We start from the raw sequence: 16,530 nt of genomic DNA on the forward strand, positions 1-16,530 counted from the left end.
CTGAGAATACAAGTGCTATGGAAACCTTAATTCACCAGTAGCTCATCACAGATTTCCACTGTGCCACTGTCACTAGGCTTTTGTGGTCTTCCCCCTTGCATTTTTAATTTCATTTCCTGTAAATACATATATAAGACTTGTACCCAGCATTGATTACCCACTGTGTCCTTTTCCCTTCCCCCTTGTCTGCTGCTTTCTTCTCTCCCGCTTTTCTGCTGGATGGTAAAATGAGGGAGCAGGATGTGTGTGCTGGGAGGAAAGGGGAGCATGTACAGGGGGTGGTAGGAGGGTGGGGCTGCTGGGGATAAGGGACAAGCTGCCTGTCCCTGGCTTGGTGGTGATGCAGAGTGTGTGTTGTGCAAGGCTGCAGAAGTGTTGGGGTGACAAATGAGCTTGTTGTGACATGGGAAAGGCTGGCACAAACTCCCAGTTCAGCTGGATTTTCCTTGAAAACACAATGGGTTTAGCTGAATAGGGAATAATTGAAATTTGAAAATCTTTGGATGGGAATTGTCATTATTACAGCATTTTTTTAATAAAAGGGTGAGCATAATCATAACTGGAAATTTTGTCTTTTATATGAATGTCGAATATAAAATCTTTTATTGTAGACACATTTTTTTAAAAATGAAACTGAGTGACTTCAGGGTGGATTTTCTGGTTTTTCTTTTTGTTTGTTTGGTTTTCCTTGCTGTCTGAGGTAAATCGTTAGTTTCACTTGGCTATGGAGACCAGTTACTTGGTTGCTTTGTCTTTTTTTTTTGTTTGTTTGTTTTGTTGGGGTTTTTTTTGTTTTGCAGAAAGTACTGAATTATTATTGAGAACTAACAAGCATTTTGACCAGTAATGGGGGCAGCTGCATTTTCTACCCTTTTAATATGAGATAAATGCTGTAATTAAATGCCAAAACATAGGATTGAAATTTTCCTTGGTTTAACCTGCACTAACGCAATATTCTCTCTCTGCACAATTATAAGTGTGGTTGCTCTAGGGAAAATGGGGGGAGGGTTGGATTGCAAAGCCCTGTCAGAAGCATCTCCTGCCCTCCGAGGGAGTCTGCTGGAAGGTAGAGTCGGGCAGGAGGATGCAGAGAACGTTTGCAGCTCCTCAGTGATGTGAAATATTCGAGTTCAGCAGGGAACAGGAACTGCCACGCTGCTTCCAGGAACAGCACAGGGAGGGAGGAAAAGGCCACATACCGAATCATCTCCACTTGGTGCCTCCTCCCAGCTCTGGGTAAGGCTTTGAAAACACAAAAGTTTCACCAAAGCTACAGTGTTTATTTGCTCTTAGATTACACTGTCCCACATGAATTTGTTTAATGCCTTTTAAAATCCATTTTCAGTCTTCACAACCTCCTGAGGCACACTGACTGCCACAAGGCAATTATGGATGGTAGGAAAGAGTACTTCCTTTTGGGTGTGTTTGTTTTAAACCTGCTGCTAAATGCCTTTGTTGGATGCCCACTCAGCTTTTGTGCTGCAAGAGAAAGTGAACAATTACTCTGCATTTACCTTCTCCGTTCTGTGTTTTACAGACTGCCATAATTTCCCTCTGCAGTCATCTTTTTTTTCCAACCTGAAGAGCCTTTGTCTATTTAATTTCTTCTTGCAGTGAAACTGTTCTGTATCTCAAAAAAGACAAACATGGGCTTTTTATTATGCCTCTCTTTCTTTCTCGTCTCAGACAAAAGTGTCAAGCGGCTATACAGCAATGCCATGGAGAAAAGTTTCTTTGGTGCCTCTTTGTGCCAAAATAATTAGCTTTTGGCTCTTGGAAATCATCAAAAGCTTCTGAAAGGAAGAGAAAATGTTGTTCTTGTAACTCCTTGTAACTCTTGTAACAGTTTGAGTTTGCGTTCATATCCAAACCTAGGTAAGAGAATGCAGCAAATAAACGGAAGTGTCTGGGTTTGAAGTTCTTCTTTGTCGTGAACAAATCTTCCAACTTAATACACAAAAATTGAGTGAGTGCAAGGAAGTGACAAAACTGGGAGTTCAGGAAGTTCAATAATTCAGTCTGTACTGAGCAAGGTTGACAGCACTAACAGGACACAGCAGCTCCAGAGAGAGTGGGGCTGTTTGATTCCACTTAGTCCAGAATAAGCACAGTTTCTTCTATTATGTCTAAATCTGAAGGGACAGAGGTGTAAAAGAGAGCACATTTTTATTTTAAGTTTCTGTGTTCCTATCTGGCACAAATACTCCATCTGAGAAAGGCAAATGCAAATGTCGCCAGATCTGAGCACAACCATCTGCAGGGAGCACCTTGCTGTCCTTCCAGTCTGGCAAAGTCACAAAGCTCTTCCACCCTTGTGCCCTTTTTTCCTACCTTGTCGCATTCGAGCTGACTCTTCAAGACTCTGTACACCTACTTCTTGCTTCCTGCTGTGTCTCAGTTCTTTGGATTTCCCATCTGCTGTGTGCTGCTGGCAGTGCTGCTGCCCTGCACTGTCTCCTCCTGCCTTCTCTTTCCATGCCCCTACACAGAGAGCTGCTCTTACAAGATGAAGTTGTGTCCCTGCCTAAGGTCTTCCTGGAAACTTGTTTCTTCTAAACTCCTAGAAGATACTTCAGGGGATGAGCTTTCACTTCCTCTTCTTCATTATCTATCTTGAAAAAAAAAAAAAAAAAAAAAATTGAAGAATGGAAAGATCTTTTTATTTTCCTATGCACTTGCTTTTTGCTGAATTTCCTGCTAAGTTCCTAGCGCTGCTTGGGCCTTTCCCTCCTGTCCCGCCTCTGTCTTGTTACCACCCACTCATTAGATCATGGCTGAAATTAGCCGGTGAGAGCTACAGGGCAGGGTTGATTCCTCTCGCTTCCATAGCCGAGGCCTTGATACGGTTTTAAATTGTTAAAAAAAAAAGTGAAAACAACAAAATAAGCACTTCTGCAACTAGGGAAATCAAGGTAGGAAGGCCAGGTACCCATGGAAAGTGCTGGTGAAGGTCTCTAACAGAACCAGTGGGAGCTCACATGGCACCAAAGCCTTGTGTTCCAAGTAGATAATTCTGCCTGCTTTTGTAACTGTCTTTAATGACAAATAGTCTTTAGGATTAAATAGGGGATTCCTTTGGGGGAAAAATATTTTGTGAAAATTGCTTACAGTAAAACGCAATGATTTTATGGCACAGTGTTTTCTGTATAATTTTTGCTTGTTTTGGAGGAACCAAATAATGATAAACATACTCCATGTCATGACTCATGTCATTATACTCGATCTTCCATGACATGATCTTCAGTAAGATGATGATGATCTGTTAAGGATCTGTTGGAAATGTTAATATTCATCCCTAAAAGATAATAACATTTCCTGTTTGGGACCAGTAAGTTACTTTAGGTGCCTTCATCACAGAGTTAACATCCCATGGAGTGGTGTCCCACCAATATTTTGGAGACTGTCCCTGACTTTTTTTTTTAAGACACAAGGTGCCATGCCAGTGAGGGACAGTGGGTGTTTCCAGTGCTGTGAAATGATGCTGAGAGGTGAAAGGTGACTTGCTGAGCTGAAATCAGAGGGCTGAGGCTCCCTGAGGCTTCCAGCAGGGTCTGGTGTGCTTTGGATCAGGCACAAGTAGCATGGGGAGTGCAGTCAGGTTAGCTAAACTTTCTCTGTGAGAGATACTTTGAACTCTGCAAGGGAGAATTTCTGTTGCAGGCAAGTCATGTATATAGTAAAAAATCATAACTGTGTCCAGAAATTAAACAGCCAAGTGTGGCTTTTGCTTTATGATAAATCCTGTCAGTTCAGAGCAGGTCCCCAGCCCATGAGTACTCTTTGCCATAAAATAAATTCTGATAGGTGATAGATGAAACTGTGTGAAATTCTCACTTGGTGGCACAAATCTGTGTAGCATAGCCTGGGAAAACGACTCTCCTAACCAGTCCCTCTTGGCTCCAGTCTATTTAAACATATGTATTTTCAGGTTTCAGTTCTGGTAATGATATGCTGCTTTTATGACTCTTCCTCACAGGATCCCAGGCAGAAGGGTGTAGTTTTCCTCAGAAGTGGCAATTTTGTAGTCTGCCTTTATATTTTACGTTGTAGAATGTAATAAAATCCAAATCCTGCCACTTGCACATTCATTCATTTAATTCATATTGTTGCTTTCCACACTGGTAATACTCTGGATTTTTTTTTTTTTTAATGCTTTTCATCCAACGATCCCAAGCTGATTTGGCCTGATTCCCAGGTACAGCTTAGCAACACTTAGCATAAGACCAGTAAAAGGAAGTAACGGGGAATTTCATACAGTTCTTGGCTGGCTGTCAATTCAAATGCACCTACACTTGGAGCATCCCTGGCCCGTGAGCCCCTGCTCCCCGTGGCTGTGACTGCCTGATGCAAGGCTCCTGCCTCAGCCACAAATCCTTCTTCCTTTCTCTTACCCCCTAGAACAAGCTCTGTTTTCTCCCTGTGTTTACCAGTGAGAAATGATAAATCTTTCCTTGGGGAGAACTTGGCAGGACATATGGGGGCTCGGGGCTGGGGCCATTAATCTGATGATATTTGCTGTTGGATGACAAACATGCACTAAGCTGAAGCACACACTTGCAATTTTCTATCTCCCTGCATAGGTATGTGCACAATTTTAATTCCTTTTTCTTATCTTCTAAGGTGTAGAGTAACTCAATTCTCCAGTTTGCTAAACAGGAGAAGGTTTCAGTTTCTTTTTCAGCAGCCAGAATACTTTTCAAACTTTAATTCTGAATGTTGTTTCCTCTTTAGAGACACTCTTGGACTTTGAAACCTGTTCTTGTATGGAAAGCCTTGCCTGTCTGGAAATCTGGTCTGGCTTGCTTAGCTGTTCAAAGTGCTGCTTCGTGGGTTCATTTCATGTCTCCTCGGAGACATTTTGTCAGAATTTTGCTTGTCTACCAGTATTGCAAAACGATCTCTCATCTTAGGTAACCAATCACTTCCTCATCCCCTTCTCATTGGTCTTTAAAGCAAAATCGAAATTAAATTGTGTCTGCTGTTATGCAGGCTATGGATCTTGCTTTCACCTTTGGACTGTGGGCAGTATTACCTGTGCTTGCATAAAAACTGTGGGAAGAGGAATCTTGCTGAACTGTGCACAGCAAAGGGTTAACACATGTCTGAGGGAGAAGGGGACAAAATCAGGATGGCTGGACTCTGCCCTTTTGCTAAGTGGCTGCTTTTTCTGAAGTACATGGAAGACAGATGAAAAACCTCAGAGTTGCCCTGAATTATCTTCCTGAGCATACAGCTCTCTCTCTTTGTAGTTAAATATGACAGTTATAGTGCAGTATTTATGCACAGTCAATAAATCAGCAGAAAACGTGCTGCAGTCAGGGCATGTATCCATGGTCTGTTCTTTATATTTAGCTGAAAATGGAATTCCTGAATTTGTTGAAGCCTGTGAAAAGAAATTCAGGTGCACATCTCCACCGGAGACTTACACAGAGTCTGATGGCTCACAGTAAACCAGGGTTTGCTCCTCAGCTTCCATTATTGTCTTCCTATCTGCAAGCCCAGATTCCTGAAAAGCAGCAAAAAGGCAAATTTTGGATTAGGCTCCCAAGCACTTGAGTGGAATCATTGCAGAAAGGAGATGGAGCAAGTGAAAGGGGCAGAAATCTTTAAGGGTAAGTTGCAATTTTGTAGAAGTTTGTAGTGTAGTTACAAAATCGGAAAAAGCAAAAAGGTCCTGCTGAGCAATATCCTGGAAAATACTGGTTTGGGGGTTTTGTTTGTGTTTGTTGGTTTGGGGTTTTTTTTCTGTTTTGTTTTTCCAGAAGAGGCTGTGTGACACACTGGCAGAAGCAGCCTGGCCTTTTCTAGTGTCTGGCTTAAGAGCAGCTAACTGCTGACAGGGGAGAATATTTTGCCCTGATACAGCACACAATATCACAGGATTTGAATTTGCTCAGTTTCTGCCATCTTGAATATAACTGTGAAGGAGCTGTTATTTAGAACAGTTTCTTACCTTCCACACCCGGGTCCAGCTGCACACAAATTGTTTAACAGGGGATTTCACCTTTTTGAAAGGGACGGCACAGATCTATGGTTGCCTAAGAGCTAAACCCTTCTGAATTCTCACTGTGATACTGAAAAATTCACCTTGTGTGGTGCCAAGCAAGTCCCTTAGCTCTGGTGGCAGCCCCTTTTTTTGTGTGATAGGGATCATACCTCCCAGTCATAGCATGGATTAATCCATATTTTTGTAGTGATTTAGCAGTGGCCATTTCTGCTCTGGCTGGAAGCGTTTTAAACTAAGCAGGAAAGTCATCAGGGCGGCTGTATTACATGACCAAGATAGGGAGCCACAGAGGGGGGTTTGAAGGGTTTAGCTGTTGATCCAGATTTTAAGTAGATAATTTCTGACTAATGTATCCAGTGTGCCCCAAATTCAGGTGCTAATCGTTGCCAAAGCTGAGCACCTTTGGTGCTTAAAGCAGCATGGCTCCTCTCTCACAGATGTATTACTTGTTCAGGGCAGAAAGCAGCTAGGTGAGAAAAAAGTAAGATGAAGCAATATAAAAGTGTTAAGAAATGAACTGTTAGTGCTAAAATCCTGTTAGAGGCAACAGCTTAGATGTTAAGCTGTGTTAGGACAAGAAACAGAAAAATAATACTTTATCAGCACAAAAGGGAAAAATACCACTGATCCATTTTGTTCAAAAATTGACTGGAATTACTAATCCAGGATTCTATTCCTTTTTATTTTGGGATAGAATATCTATACAGAAATTATTTCAAAATATTTAATTATAGGAGAGCTTAAACTGCTGTAGCTGTTGTGATTAATTTCCCCATAAAGACAATTTCTTTAACTATTGCGTTTAAAGAAATGTAGATGAGTGTATTTTCAATTCAAAACCAAGAAAAGTTTCAACTTTATAAAGATGATGAATGTCCACTGCCACAGCTGCCAGGTAGTCAGCACTGCAAACATAAACTGTACAGAGGAGTAAAAGCTACTCTAGCTGCATTCATGCATGTCAGCAACCATGGTCTGTAATTTCAGGAATAAAAATTATCTCATTAAACTAAATAAATGACTTGGATTGTACCTAGAAGATTGCTAGACTTTAGTTCTTGGAGTGTCTAGCTGGAGCAGGATCCAAAAAACAAGATCCTCAAGAGAGAAAGAGGGAGAGTATGTGAACCTTGCCTGTTGCTGCCCTTGGAAAGGTCAACCTGTGAGGAAAAGAAGAGTTTAATCTTGACCTTTAAATACTATGTTTGGATGGGAAAAAATTGTCTTTTAGGTATCTGGTGGTCTGGAATTAAAAAAAAAAAAGAACTTGTAATTGTTTAGCATTTCATAAAGGCAGTCAAGGAGGCTGCAGGACACAGGGCTATTGGGTTGCCAGCTGGAATTGGCTGAGGTCAGCTGGAGGCAGAAGGGAGTCTCTGACCTCATCTGGTTGACATGAGAGCAATGCATAGGTGGCCTCAACGAGTTCCTGTGCCAGGACCTGGCAGTGTTAGGTGGCATCTTCTACCAGTAGTTCAGTTTCCATTCAGGCCTTTGCAAATCCATTCCTGTTCAGGAGTTATCTTTTAAGACTAACATGCACTGGCACAAAAATTAAGTATCTGTATTTTTATCTCATCTATAGAGATTCAAATCCCATTTGTTTCAGTCTGGCTCCATTCATGTGCACTAATCACTTGTGTAAAAATATTTATCTGTTTACGCCTTCTGGCATTTCTGCTATGATTGTTAAAATTCATAAACCTTAACTGCAGATACACATGCACAACTTATGGAGGGCCTGCATAATGGAATAGAGTCTCCAAGTTTGACAGGATTCTTTTTCAAAATTAGCTGCTTTTCAACTATTAACTTACCTACTTTTGGTTCAATATAATTAATGAATGAGATGTTATTTGAAAAATATCTGCAGTAGTTTTTTTAAAAGACAAACTTCTTTCTAAAGCCAATATAGATACTGCAGATCCTGTGTGCAGGTGTGGGGCTTTTTCTAGAGACAAAAGGGATGAGTACACATCTGAATTAAATGAGTTTACATCTCTAATTATTCTGATCAAAATGGGCAGTGGTATCTTTACCAACATCTCTATTTCATCATGTTCTGTAATGGGGCATTAGAATTCACCTATGATGTTGTGCAACAACAGTATTGTCCAAGTGCTTCACAAAAATGGAGTGAGAACTGAAACGGATTCTGCCTGCTGTTGAAATGAATGGGAAAAAAATACGTGGAAAAAGCCTTTGAGTTTAAAAGCACTGGAAAATATTATCAGTTTCTTTATTATTTTAAAGTAAGATTCATATTGGCAGTGCTGCTTTTGTGTGTTTTGGATTTACTCCTGGAAACAAACAAGCATTCATGAGTGGACATAGTGCTAAATACTTCCTCAGTCTCCTTCCCCTTATCTGGTTGCTGTCGGTGCTGGCTCCCAGGCCCATTGGAGCAGGGCACCTTGAAGAGGAGGCTCAGGCAGGACCTTATTTCCAAAATTACCTGGAAGGAGGTTGTAGCCAGGTGCAAGTTGGGCTCTTCTCCCAGGCAACCAGTGGCAGGACAAGGGGACATGGTATTGAGCTGTCTGGGGAGGTTTAGGTTGGACATTAGGAGGAATTTCTTCACAGAAAGGGTGATTACACATTGGAAAGGGGTGCCCAGGGAGGTGCTGGAGTCACCGTCCCTGGAGGTGTTTAAGGGAAGACTGAATGTGGCACTCAGTGCCATGGTCTGGTTGACAGGGTGGTGTTGGGCCACAGGTTGGACTAGATGTTCTGAGGGAGACTTTCCAGGCTTATTGATTCTGTGATCCCTCCCTTCAGATAATACCTTTTTATTTTATTTATTTTTTTTTATGAGTGGTAGGAAATATTGCAGGGTTTATGTATTTTCAGTTTTGCCACAATTAAGTTGCTGCCATCCTGCCTTGATCCAGGTACACTGAGTTCCCTGTCAGCGTGTGGTGCCCAGATCCAGGCACTGCCTCTGGGAGATGGCTGTTACCTGACCTGGGAAAGGCTGGCACGCGGAGGGCTGGGGATTTAGTGCTTAAGTGAAACCTCTAGAGACCAGGAACGGGGGCGGTTATGTCACCGAGCAGCTGAGAGGCTTCGCTCGGCACCCCGGGAGCAGCACACAGTTCCCGCTCCCTCAGCCCCACGGGGCTCCCCAGCCATCGAGGGCTGCGCGGGCCGAGGTGAAGCGGCGGCGCGATGACTCAGCCGCGGACACCGGGAGTCCTGGGGGCACACGGCGGCATTGGGACCAAGTGCCACCGTGAGGGGCCGGACCGCGAGGGGCCGGGCGGGGCAGCCCCTGGAGCGCGGGGCGGGGGACCCCGCAGAGGGGCGGGGCGGGCGCTCTGTGCGTGTGACAGGTGCGGCGCGCGCGCGCCCGCCATCACCCCGCTCCGCCCCTTCCCTCCCCCCCGCCCCGCGCGCGCCGCCATGAATATGCAAATGTCGGTATAATTGCCAGCCAATGGCGTGCGCGCTGGTCACATGGTGCTGGTGGAGGCTCAGGGAAGAGAAGTTGAGTCCGGGCGAGCTCGGGCAGCGCCGCCAGAGCCGAGCGAGCCGCGGGCGAGCGCCGCGCCTCCTCCGCAGGGAGCCCGCCGGCCGGGGCTCTGCCTGGACCATGCCGATCCTCCTCTTCCTCATAGACACGTCCGCCTCCATGAACCAGCGGGCGTACCTGGGCACCAGCTACCTGGACATCGCCAAGGGCGCCGTGGAGATCTTCATGAAGGTGAGTGCGCGGCGCCGGGGGGAGCCGCCGCCCCCCTCGCCCCATTCGCCCCGCTCACGCCGCTTCTCTCCGCTCTCTCTGCAGCTGCGGGCCCGGGACCCGGCTAGCCGCGGCGACAGGTACATGCTGGTTACGTTCGACGAGCCGCCCTACTGCATTAAGGTAATGACCCCCCCCGGCAGCCTCGGCTCCTCGGCGGGGCCGCCCTTGGCGCGGCGCGGCCCCGTCCGGCCCGGCGGCGGCAGCAGCAGCCTGTGAAGATGGCGGACATTTTGCTTTTGTATGGAGGAGAGAGGCTGAGGGCGCTGCTGAGATGGAGGAGGGGGGGGGAGGAGACGGGCGGGCCGTGATTCACCGCCCCGGCGCAACGAGGGGCGGCCGCGCTCCGCCCCCCGCGGGGCGGTGGCTCCGGCGGGGCCATCACCGCGCTCGGGCCCCGCACAGCCCTGAGACCCCCGGGACACGCGGCAGGGTGGGGCAGGACCCCGGCGGGCAGGGCAGGGCGAGTTACGCTTCATGGCCACGGGGCAGCGCGGAGCCCTGGCTCGGCTGTGGGTGTGGGACAGCACCCGCGGCTGTTTCCGCCTCTGCGATTCACGAAGCCACAGTGTTGGGGTTGTGTGCCCCCCTCCCCCAGCCCCGTTCATCCTGCTGAGCACGGTAGCCTGCACCAGTTCTGTGGAAGGTGCTCGCAGCCGTCGCTCCGTGCAGGGTCGTGGTGAGCTGCATGTGGAGCCATCGAATCATCAAGGTTGGAAGACACCTTTAAGATCACCAAGTCCAGCCATCAACCCAGTACTGCTACTGTAATTCCTAAACCACTAAACCACATCATCCAGTGCCAGACTCTTAAACACCTCCAGGGACAGTGACTCCGCCACCTCCCTAAACAGCCTGACTCCTGAGTCATGGAAATTTTCTTTTTAATATCTAATCTGAATTTCCTCTGTCCCAGTTTAAGGCCTTTATCTCTGGTCCTCACTGCAGGCACAGCAGAAGAAACTGGCCCCTATCTCACTACAGCCTCCTGTAAAGGAGTTGTAGAGAATGATGAGGTTTGCCCTCCTTGAGCCTCCTTGAGGGTAACAAGTCTGTTTGGCTGGCTGCTCTTGTCCCTGTTTTCTCATTCCTTGAGTTTGAGGCAAGCATGGCCATGCCGTTCTCATCACATAAGCTACACCACGAGGTTTAGACAAAAAATCCAAAACAAAAACACTGCGGTGCTGCATCTCTTATGCTGTAGGCTGCAGTTTGCTGATAGAAACGTCCTAACTTAAAATACTTAGGTAAAGTGTGTCACAGAAAGCATTGCTATGGGAGTTTTAGAATCCTCCTTTATAGTCCTGGATTAGCACTATCTTTTCTCAGAGTAATACACCATTTATCATAACTGTTGGGTTGTAGACCCATGCTATGAAGGCCAAAGAGGTTCATATGCTGATACATTTTTGGTCATCCTAAAGAAAAAAGGAAAATACTCTCTAGATTTCCCAGCTAGAACTTCTTGAGAAGTTTTAAAAGTAAGTAGGCTCACTGGTGCTGTGAGCTTATTCATATCTTTGATAATAAGGCAATGTAATTATCATGAGCTATGAATCTTGGCTCCTTTCATCAGTAATAAATTTACACAGCTTTCTGAAGTGACAAGTCATAGAGTAACTATTTATTGTTTGGTATTATGCCTTTTCTCAGAAGGAGGTGTGGAGGTCATTTCTGTGAATTTAAACCATCCTTGACTTAAAGAAGCTTACTGTCAAAAAACCTATATTGCCTAGGAGAGGTGTTTTTTAGACAAGATGCATGCACCATTTGCCCCATCTCTGTTTGTGGCTGGATGCAAACCCCAAATCTTTGTTATGCCAGTGTTAACTGGATTTCTTGTGTCCTAGATTTCTTTTATCCTAGTTTTTTATCAAGTATTTTACAAGTGTATCTTATGTTTAAGAAATGAACTTGCTCCCTGCAGTGGCAGCAAGCATACTGGTGATTTAATAAAAAAATTACTTTGCTGCTGGAGATCTGTGTGGTAATGCTACAGGTTATTACCACATCTATACTCAAAGTTACTGAGGAAGATCCTTGTGTTTAATGAGCATCTGTGTACATTCAGATGTGCTAATGAGCATCTGACTGTTCACACCTTTAGTAAATAGTAATTGAAATAAATGGGACTGTGATGCCCATCATAGCATTCAGTCATATTTAACATGCATTAAATAGTCAAGGAAAAGTATTGTGGTTCTTGTAACTTGCTAATGTATCATCTTAGAAATTTATATTTCTGTCTTTAGCATGCTGGTTTTTAAATTTGGCCTTAAACAATATTAAAATATTTTTTCAAAAATTAGTAACTTTTCTAGGAACAGGCTGCAGATTCAATAAATATCTGATTACAGTAATTATGATCACAAGTGCAGCTCAACTATTGCATAAAGACTTCAGGCATAAATGAGTGTTATTGGGCTGTCATGTCTGTTCCTTGAGCAGAGAAGGCCTCACAGCAGTGATGATTTCCCTGTTTGAAAATTTGTTCTCAAGACCTGTACTGGTATTTATGATGTTCCCTCCATTGTGTTTTCTTAACAGTCATAGTTGTGCCAGGAAAACTTCCTGGTCTAGGCCAGGTTTTCTGTCTTACAGAACGTGCTTGTAAAATACATAAAATCTAGTTTCTTTGCTAATGCTTTTGCAGTTAAATGCTTTATTTCTCTTGATTTAGAGAAGATGAAAACAAACTTGGCAAGTGAATGTATTTTGCAGGCTTGCTTTAAAAAGTATGTGCAGCAGTGGCTGCTTTATCCTCTTGTTTTCTTTATGATTTATACTAATTAAATTTCATAGTCTCTCAGATAGTTTACCAGTGGAGCACTTGAGGGAAATAATGTGGTGGTGGAGTTAAGACCACCTAGGAGGCAGAGGAATTACAAGAACTTGAGCTTTAGAGCAGGGCTAGCTGAGATATGTGCTTTGGGTTGGTTTGTTTCAGAATTTGTTTGCCTGTAGCATCTGACTGTCCACACTTTCAGTAAATAGTAATTGAAATAAATGAGACTGAAATGAAAGTATTTCAACAGTACTGGTTCACTTTTGATGGACAAGAATATATCAAGAAAGTGTTAATCCATTTGTATTGTGTTGTGCAAAGTGGATCATGCTATTGCACAAAGGATTTTCCAGAATCTGTGAAAGTAAGGTGATGTTGTTAAAACATCAGTCTTCAGTATAGATGGTTTGAAATTTTTTACAGGACCTGTTGCTTCTGTTTGACTGCTTATAGCTCTGTGCCATTTTTAAAAAATGGAATTATTTAGTCTCTAAGTTTGCAGTGGGGCTCTGCTGGGAGCTGTGATGGCAAGTGACTAAAGAGGAGTTAAGGTGCTGTCATGGGAAGGTGGGGATGGCAGGAATGAATCTCAGCCCCACTCTGGCAGCAGATGCCTCTGGAACCTCATCAGCTGTTCAGCTCCTATTTGTTATATAATGTATAGGTGATGATTCGTGACAGCAGTTATGGTGCAACCATTTATAACTCTTTGTTTCCAAAATGCTTTACAATAAGAGACAAATATTTAATATTTTAAAAGCATGTTATGAAATATATTAACCTTGTAATTGTCAAGTGATGTGATCCTGTATAGGTCAGTGGGAAAATACCTGTACGTTACATTGGGTGTTGGGTCAATCTTCCATTTTATTAACTAGGAGGGAAAATTACTATGTTATTTCATGAAGTAAGAATCTTCAGCCTAATGTTTCTAGTATATTTTTTAGAATCAAAATTGTGATAGGGTGCTATCAAGTGAGTCTCTCTTAGAGACTAGTTAGTGGCATGTTAACAGGGAAGTGAGCCAGTCTGTTCTGGTATTTGGGTACCTGATTTTGGGTATTTAGCATGCATGGGAAGGTAATAATATGTACAGTAGAGCACCTTTGTAAAAAGTGGCTATTACTGTTAAAACACTAGTGCTTAAATTTACGTATGGAAGGAATTTATTTCACGTGTATATCCAGTTGGGCAAGAAAAATGAACAAGAACAGCCTTGCTGCCTGGCAGGGTATTTGACATTCCTGGCCTTCTGGCTAAGAGAAGTGCATTGTCCTGTTCAGGGAATACAGTTCCTGATGTGTCCTTGTTTTGAGGACTTTATGTCCATGGATTGCCAGAACACGGATCTTGCTCCATCTCAGCCATGTTGTGACCTGGTGCTGCAGCACCTCCGAGCCTTGTGTGCCAGCCCCACCCTTCTCATCCCTTCCTGCACAACGTGGCTGATCCGGAATGCCTGGCCAGGAGGGTGGGAACAGGCCAGGGGTGTTACTGACGGTTCTGCACAGCACTTGCCAGGCTCACGCAGTGTCAGGGGCCTGTGATGAGCTGTTGGTATGGCCCTCATGGTCTTCTTTTTTCTTGTATTTACCCAGTTGATTTTTTTATTTTATTTTTTAAGTCACATAAATTTCAGCACCCTTTGTCAAATATAAATGGTTCTCTGTATGTCAGCACATGCTGTCTATAAGTGGGCAGAATCATAAGCCATTTTGTTTATTATTTTTTTTTTTGAAGTAATGGGTGCTAGAGTAAAAATAGGAGGAAAAGAGAAAAATCTTCTCACCTACCCCTTTCCCCCAAGTTTTTCCTATTTTCCAGTGATGATGTTTCAGCAAGATCTATCTAGATTTGTCTGAAAATGGAGCTCGTGCCAGTGTCTTACTGTAAGGAGTTTCTGAAAAGGAAAGCAAAGCTTAACTCTTCATTTATTTTTTCCATTCTTGATTTTTGTGAAACCTCATATCCTGCAGTTTGTGGTTTGCTTGTGGATTTGGGCTGCAAATGGCGAGTTCAGGCCCAGACCAAAAACACAATGGTGGCCTTATATGAAGTTATTGATTAACTGGACTGCCCTGTTCCCTTATGACTGATATCTGGCTGCTGGCAGTGATACGGCCTTTCCTCAGGGCTCGAGGAATATTATTTATGATCTGGTCACAGAAATATGACTTATGTTTTATGTTCTTGTGAGACTCTGTCGTCTGACCTTCATAAATGATCTGGTCACAAGTCAGAGGACTGAGAGAACATAAGTTATATTCTGAAATACATATTTTCCTCCTTCTGTTGTGTTATACTGAATTCAAGAGTCAGCTGTGACTGCACTGCAGAAATAGGCTCCATGGATTTTAGTGCAGAAATATGTACGTAGCTGTCTAAGAAGTAGCTCAAATTACTTTATACAGTGTGTGTGAAATGCTGCACTGTTTGAGATGTGCAAACTGGGACTGATGGATAGGATGTCTTCCAGTTCCGCTGCTGTTCCCTGCTAGCCTGAACATATGTTTCAGTGCTAAAGAGCTCCCTTGTGGAAGCAGCTCTTTGTGATGGACTCAAAGCAACCTCTTCTTTTTTCCCCTGAAATTCTGGAGTTGGATTGGGATATCTTAGACACTGGAGCAGGAATTTGTGGAAGGCCTTTTTAAACGTCTGTCAAAGAGTACTTATTTTATGTAAATAACCTGTTCATTTATGATATTGAAATAGTGCTTCAAAACTAGGAGTTCATAATGTCACACTTGAGGAGACTAACTTTGCTGTCTTTTATTTCACTGGCACAGAAGCTTCTGCCAGCATTTTTAAATTTTGCTTTTGTGGAGAACCTGTGCTGCTGCAGAATGGAACTGATTACCACTGTGCACAGGGCAGAGGCAAATGAATAGCTGTGTTGCAGAAAGAGAGATGTGAGATCTGTTTGTCTGTTTCTGGAAGAAATTAGATCAGAGCTCCTGACCTGAGCTGCAGGGAGAGAGAGAAACCCAACTGTGAAACCTGTTGGGTTTGAGGCAGAGATCTGCAGGAATGCTGCCTGAGGTGGTAGGAAGTGCATTAGTGGTTTTTTTTCACTTTTGTGAAGAAAGAAAACCAGAGGAATACCTAATAAGCTTAACTGTCGGAGATCCACAGAATAAGCCTAAGTTGATTAAGTTTTTACAGGAACCTTGAGACATTGAAAATCATTGGGTTTTATATGTAAAAGGTCTAACTTTTGGCAAGCATGTGAACTTGGTTGTTTGGCCTGTGCTGTGGAAGGAGTGGTTTAGACAGCTGGGAATACATTTGGAGGTTTGCAAGCTGGCAGTGGAGTGTGCAGGCAGAATTTTTGGTGCAGGGCAGATAGCAGCTGCATGGGCAAGAGGGAAGAAGCTATCCAAGAAGAGCAAAAGGGGAAGAAAGCTGAGGTCAGTGGGAGAGGCCTATCTTTCTCTCCAGATATGCTGTAATGATGTACACGCTTACTGAACCCGTGAGCCAGCCGTTGCTGGAAAGGGGAAAAAGGGTGCTGAATGTAGTACTGAGGGACTGGCTGAAATGTAAGCAGTACACACAGTGTCTGTTCTTGATAACTAATTCAAGAGACTATATTCTGTACTTGTTCAGTGGAGAGATAACCATTCCCATTCTACCACTGTACACGTTTTGGGTCAGTTACAGCAGTATTTTTATTTCTGAGCACCAACATCTTCCATTGCCTGGGAAGTACTACACATACCTCTCTTCCACGTCTTCCACGATGCTTGTTTGAGGCTTTGTTGTGAAATTTGTGTGTTTTCAGAAGGCTGTCTTTGAGCAGAAATGACTGGCAGGTTTAAGCCAACAATTACTTTTCCTCTGTTAAACACAATGACTTAAGGAGGAGAAACAGAAGTCAGTTGTTTAAATAACACTCATGCAAATCCTGATTGTCTAGTTTTTTTTGAAGGCAAAACAAAATCAACTTAATACTGTTTGGGTATAATCATCAAACAGTATGCTCTTTTTGATTTAACT

At 43.6% G+C, this 16,530-nt stretch overlaps 1 protein-coding gene and 1 long non-coding RNA gene across 32 annotated transcripts in view; one reads left to right on the top strand and one right to left on the bottom strand.

Annotated features, from left to right (window-relative positions):
* The window catches only part of LOC111928629 (integrator complex subunit 6-like), a 50,785-nt gene that overhangs the window by 1,506 nt on the left and 32,749 nt on the right, over positions 1-16,530 (top strand). For 14 of the 30 annotated variants that reach the window (XR_015276543.1, XR_015276541.1, XR_015276546.1 and 11 more), the window contains 3 exons: positions 1,135-1,236; positions 9,625-9,710; positions 9,795-9,872. Coding sequence is in view for 11 of the 30 variants with exons in the window: in XM_086851072.1 (XP_086707198.1) it covers positions 9,639-9,710; positions 9,795-9,872 (150 nt within the window). In the remaining 19 variants the exon portion in view is untranslated. Of the gene's footprint in view, positions 1-1,134; positions 1,237-9,364; positions 9,711-9,794; positions 9,873-16,530 lie in introns of those variants that run through there. The other 16 variants (XR_015276545.1, XR_015276539.1, XR_015276542.1 and 13 more) reach the window with 4 other exon arrangements.
* On the bottom strand, positions 662-9,335 carry LOC111922096 (uncharacterized). 2 transcript variants are annotated; one of them, XR_015276555.1, is made up of 4 exons: positions 8,972-9,335; positions 8,463-8,547; positions 5,427-5,506; positions 662-2,612 (listed from the first exon to the last, which is right to left on the bottom strand). It is a non-coding gene; the product is annotated as an uncharacterized LOC111922096 (long non-coding RNA). The 2 variants fall into 2 exon arrangements; XR_015276554.1 differs by having other exon boundaries at positions 1,260-2,608; positions 8,972-9,279.

Source organism: Cyanistes caeruleus, chromosome 14 (assembly GCF_971803275.1).
Source record: "Cyanistes caeruleus chromosome 14, bCyaCae1.hap1.1, whole genome shotgun sequence".
NCBI classification, from domain to species: Eukaryota; Metazoa; Chordata; class Aves; order Passeriformes; family Paridae; genus Cyanistes; species Cyanistes caeruleus.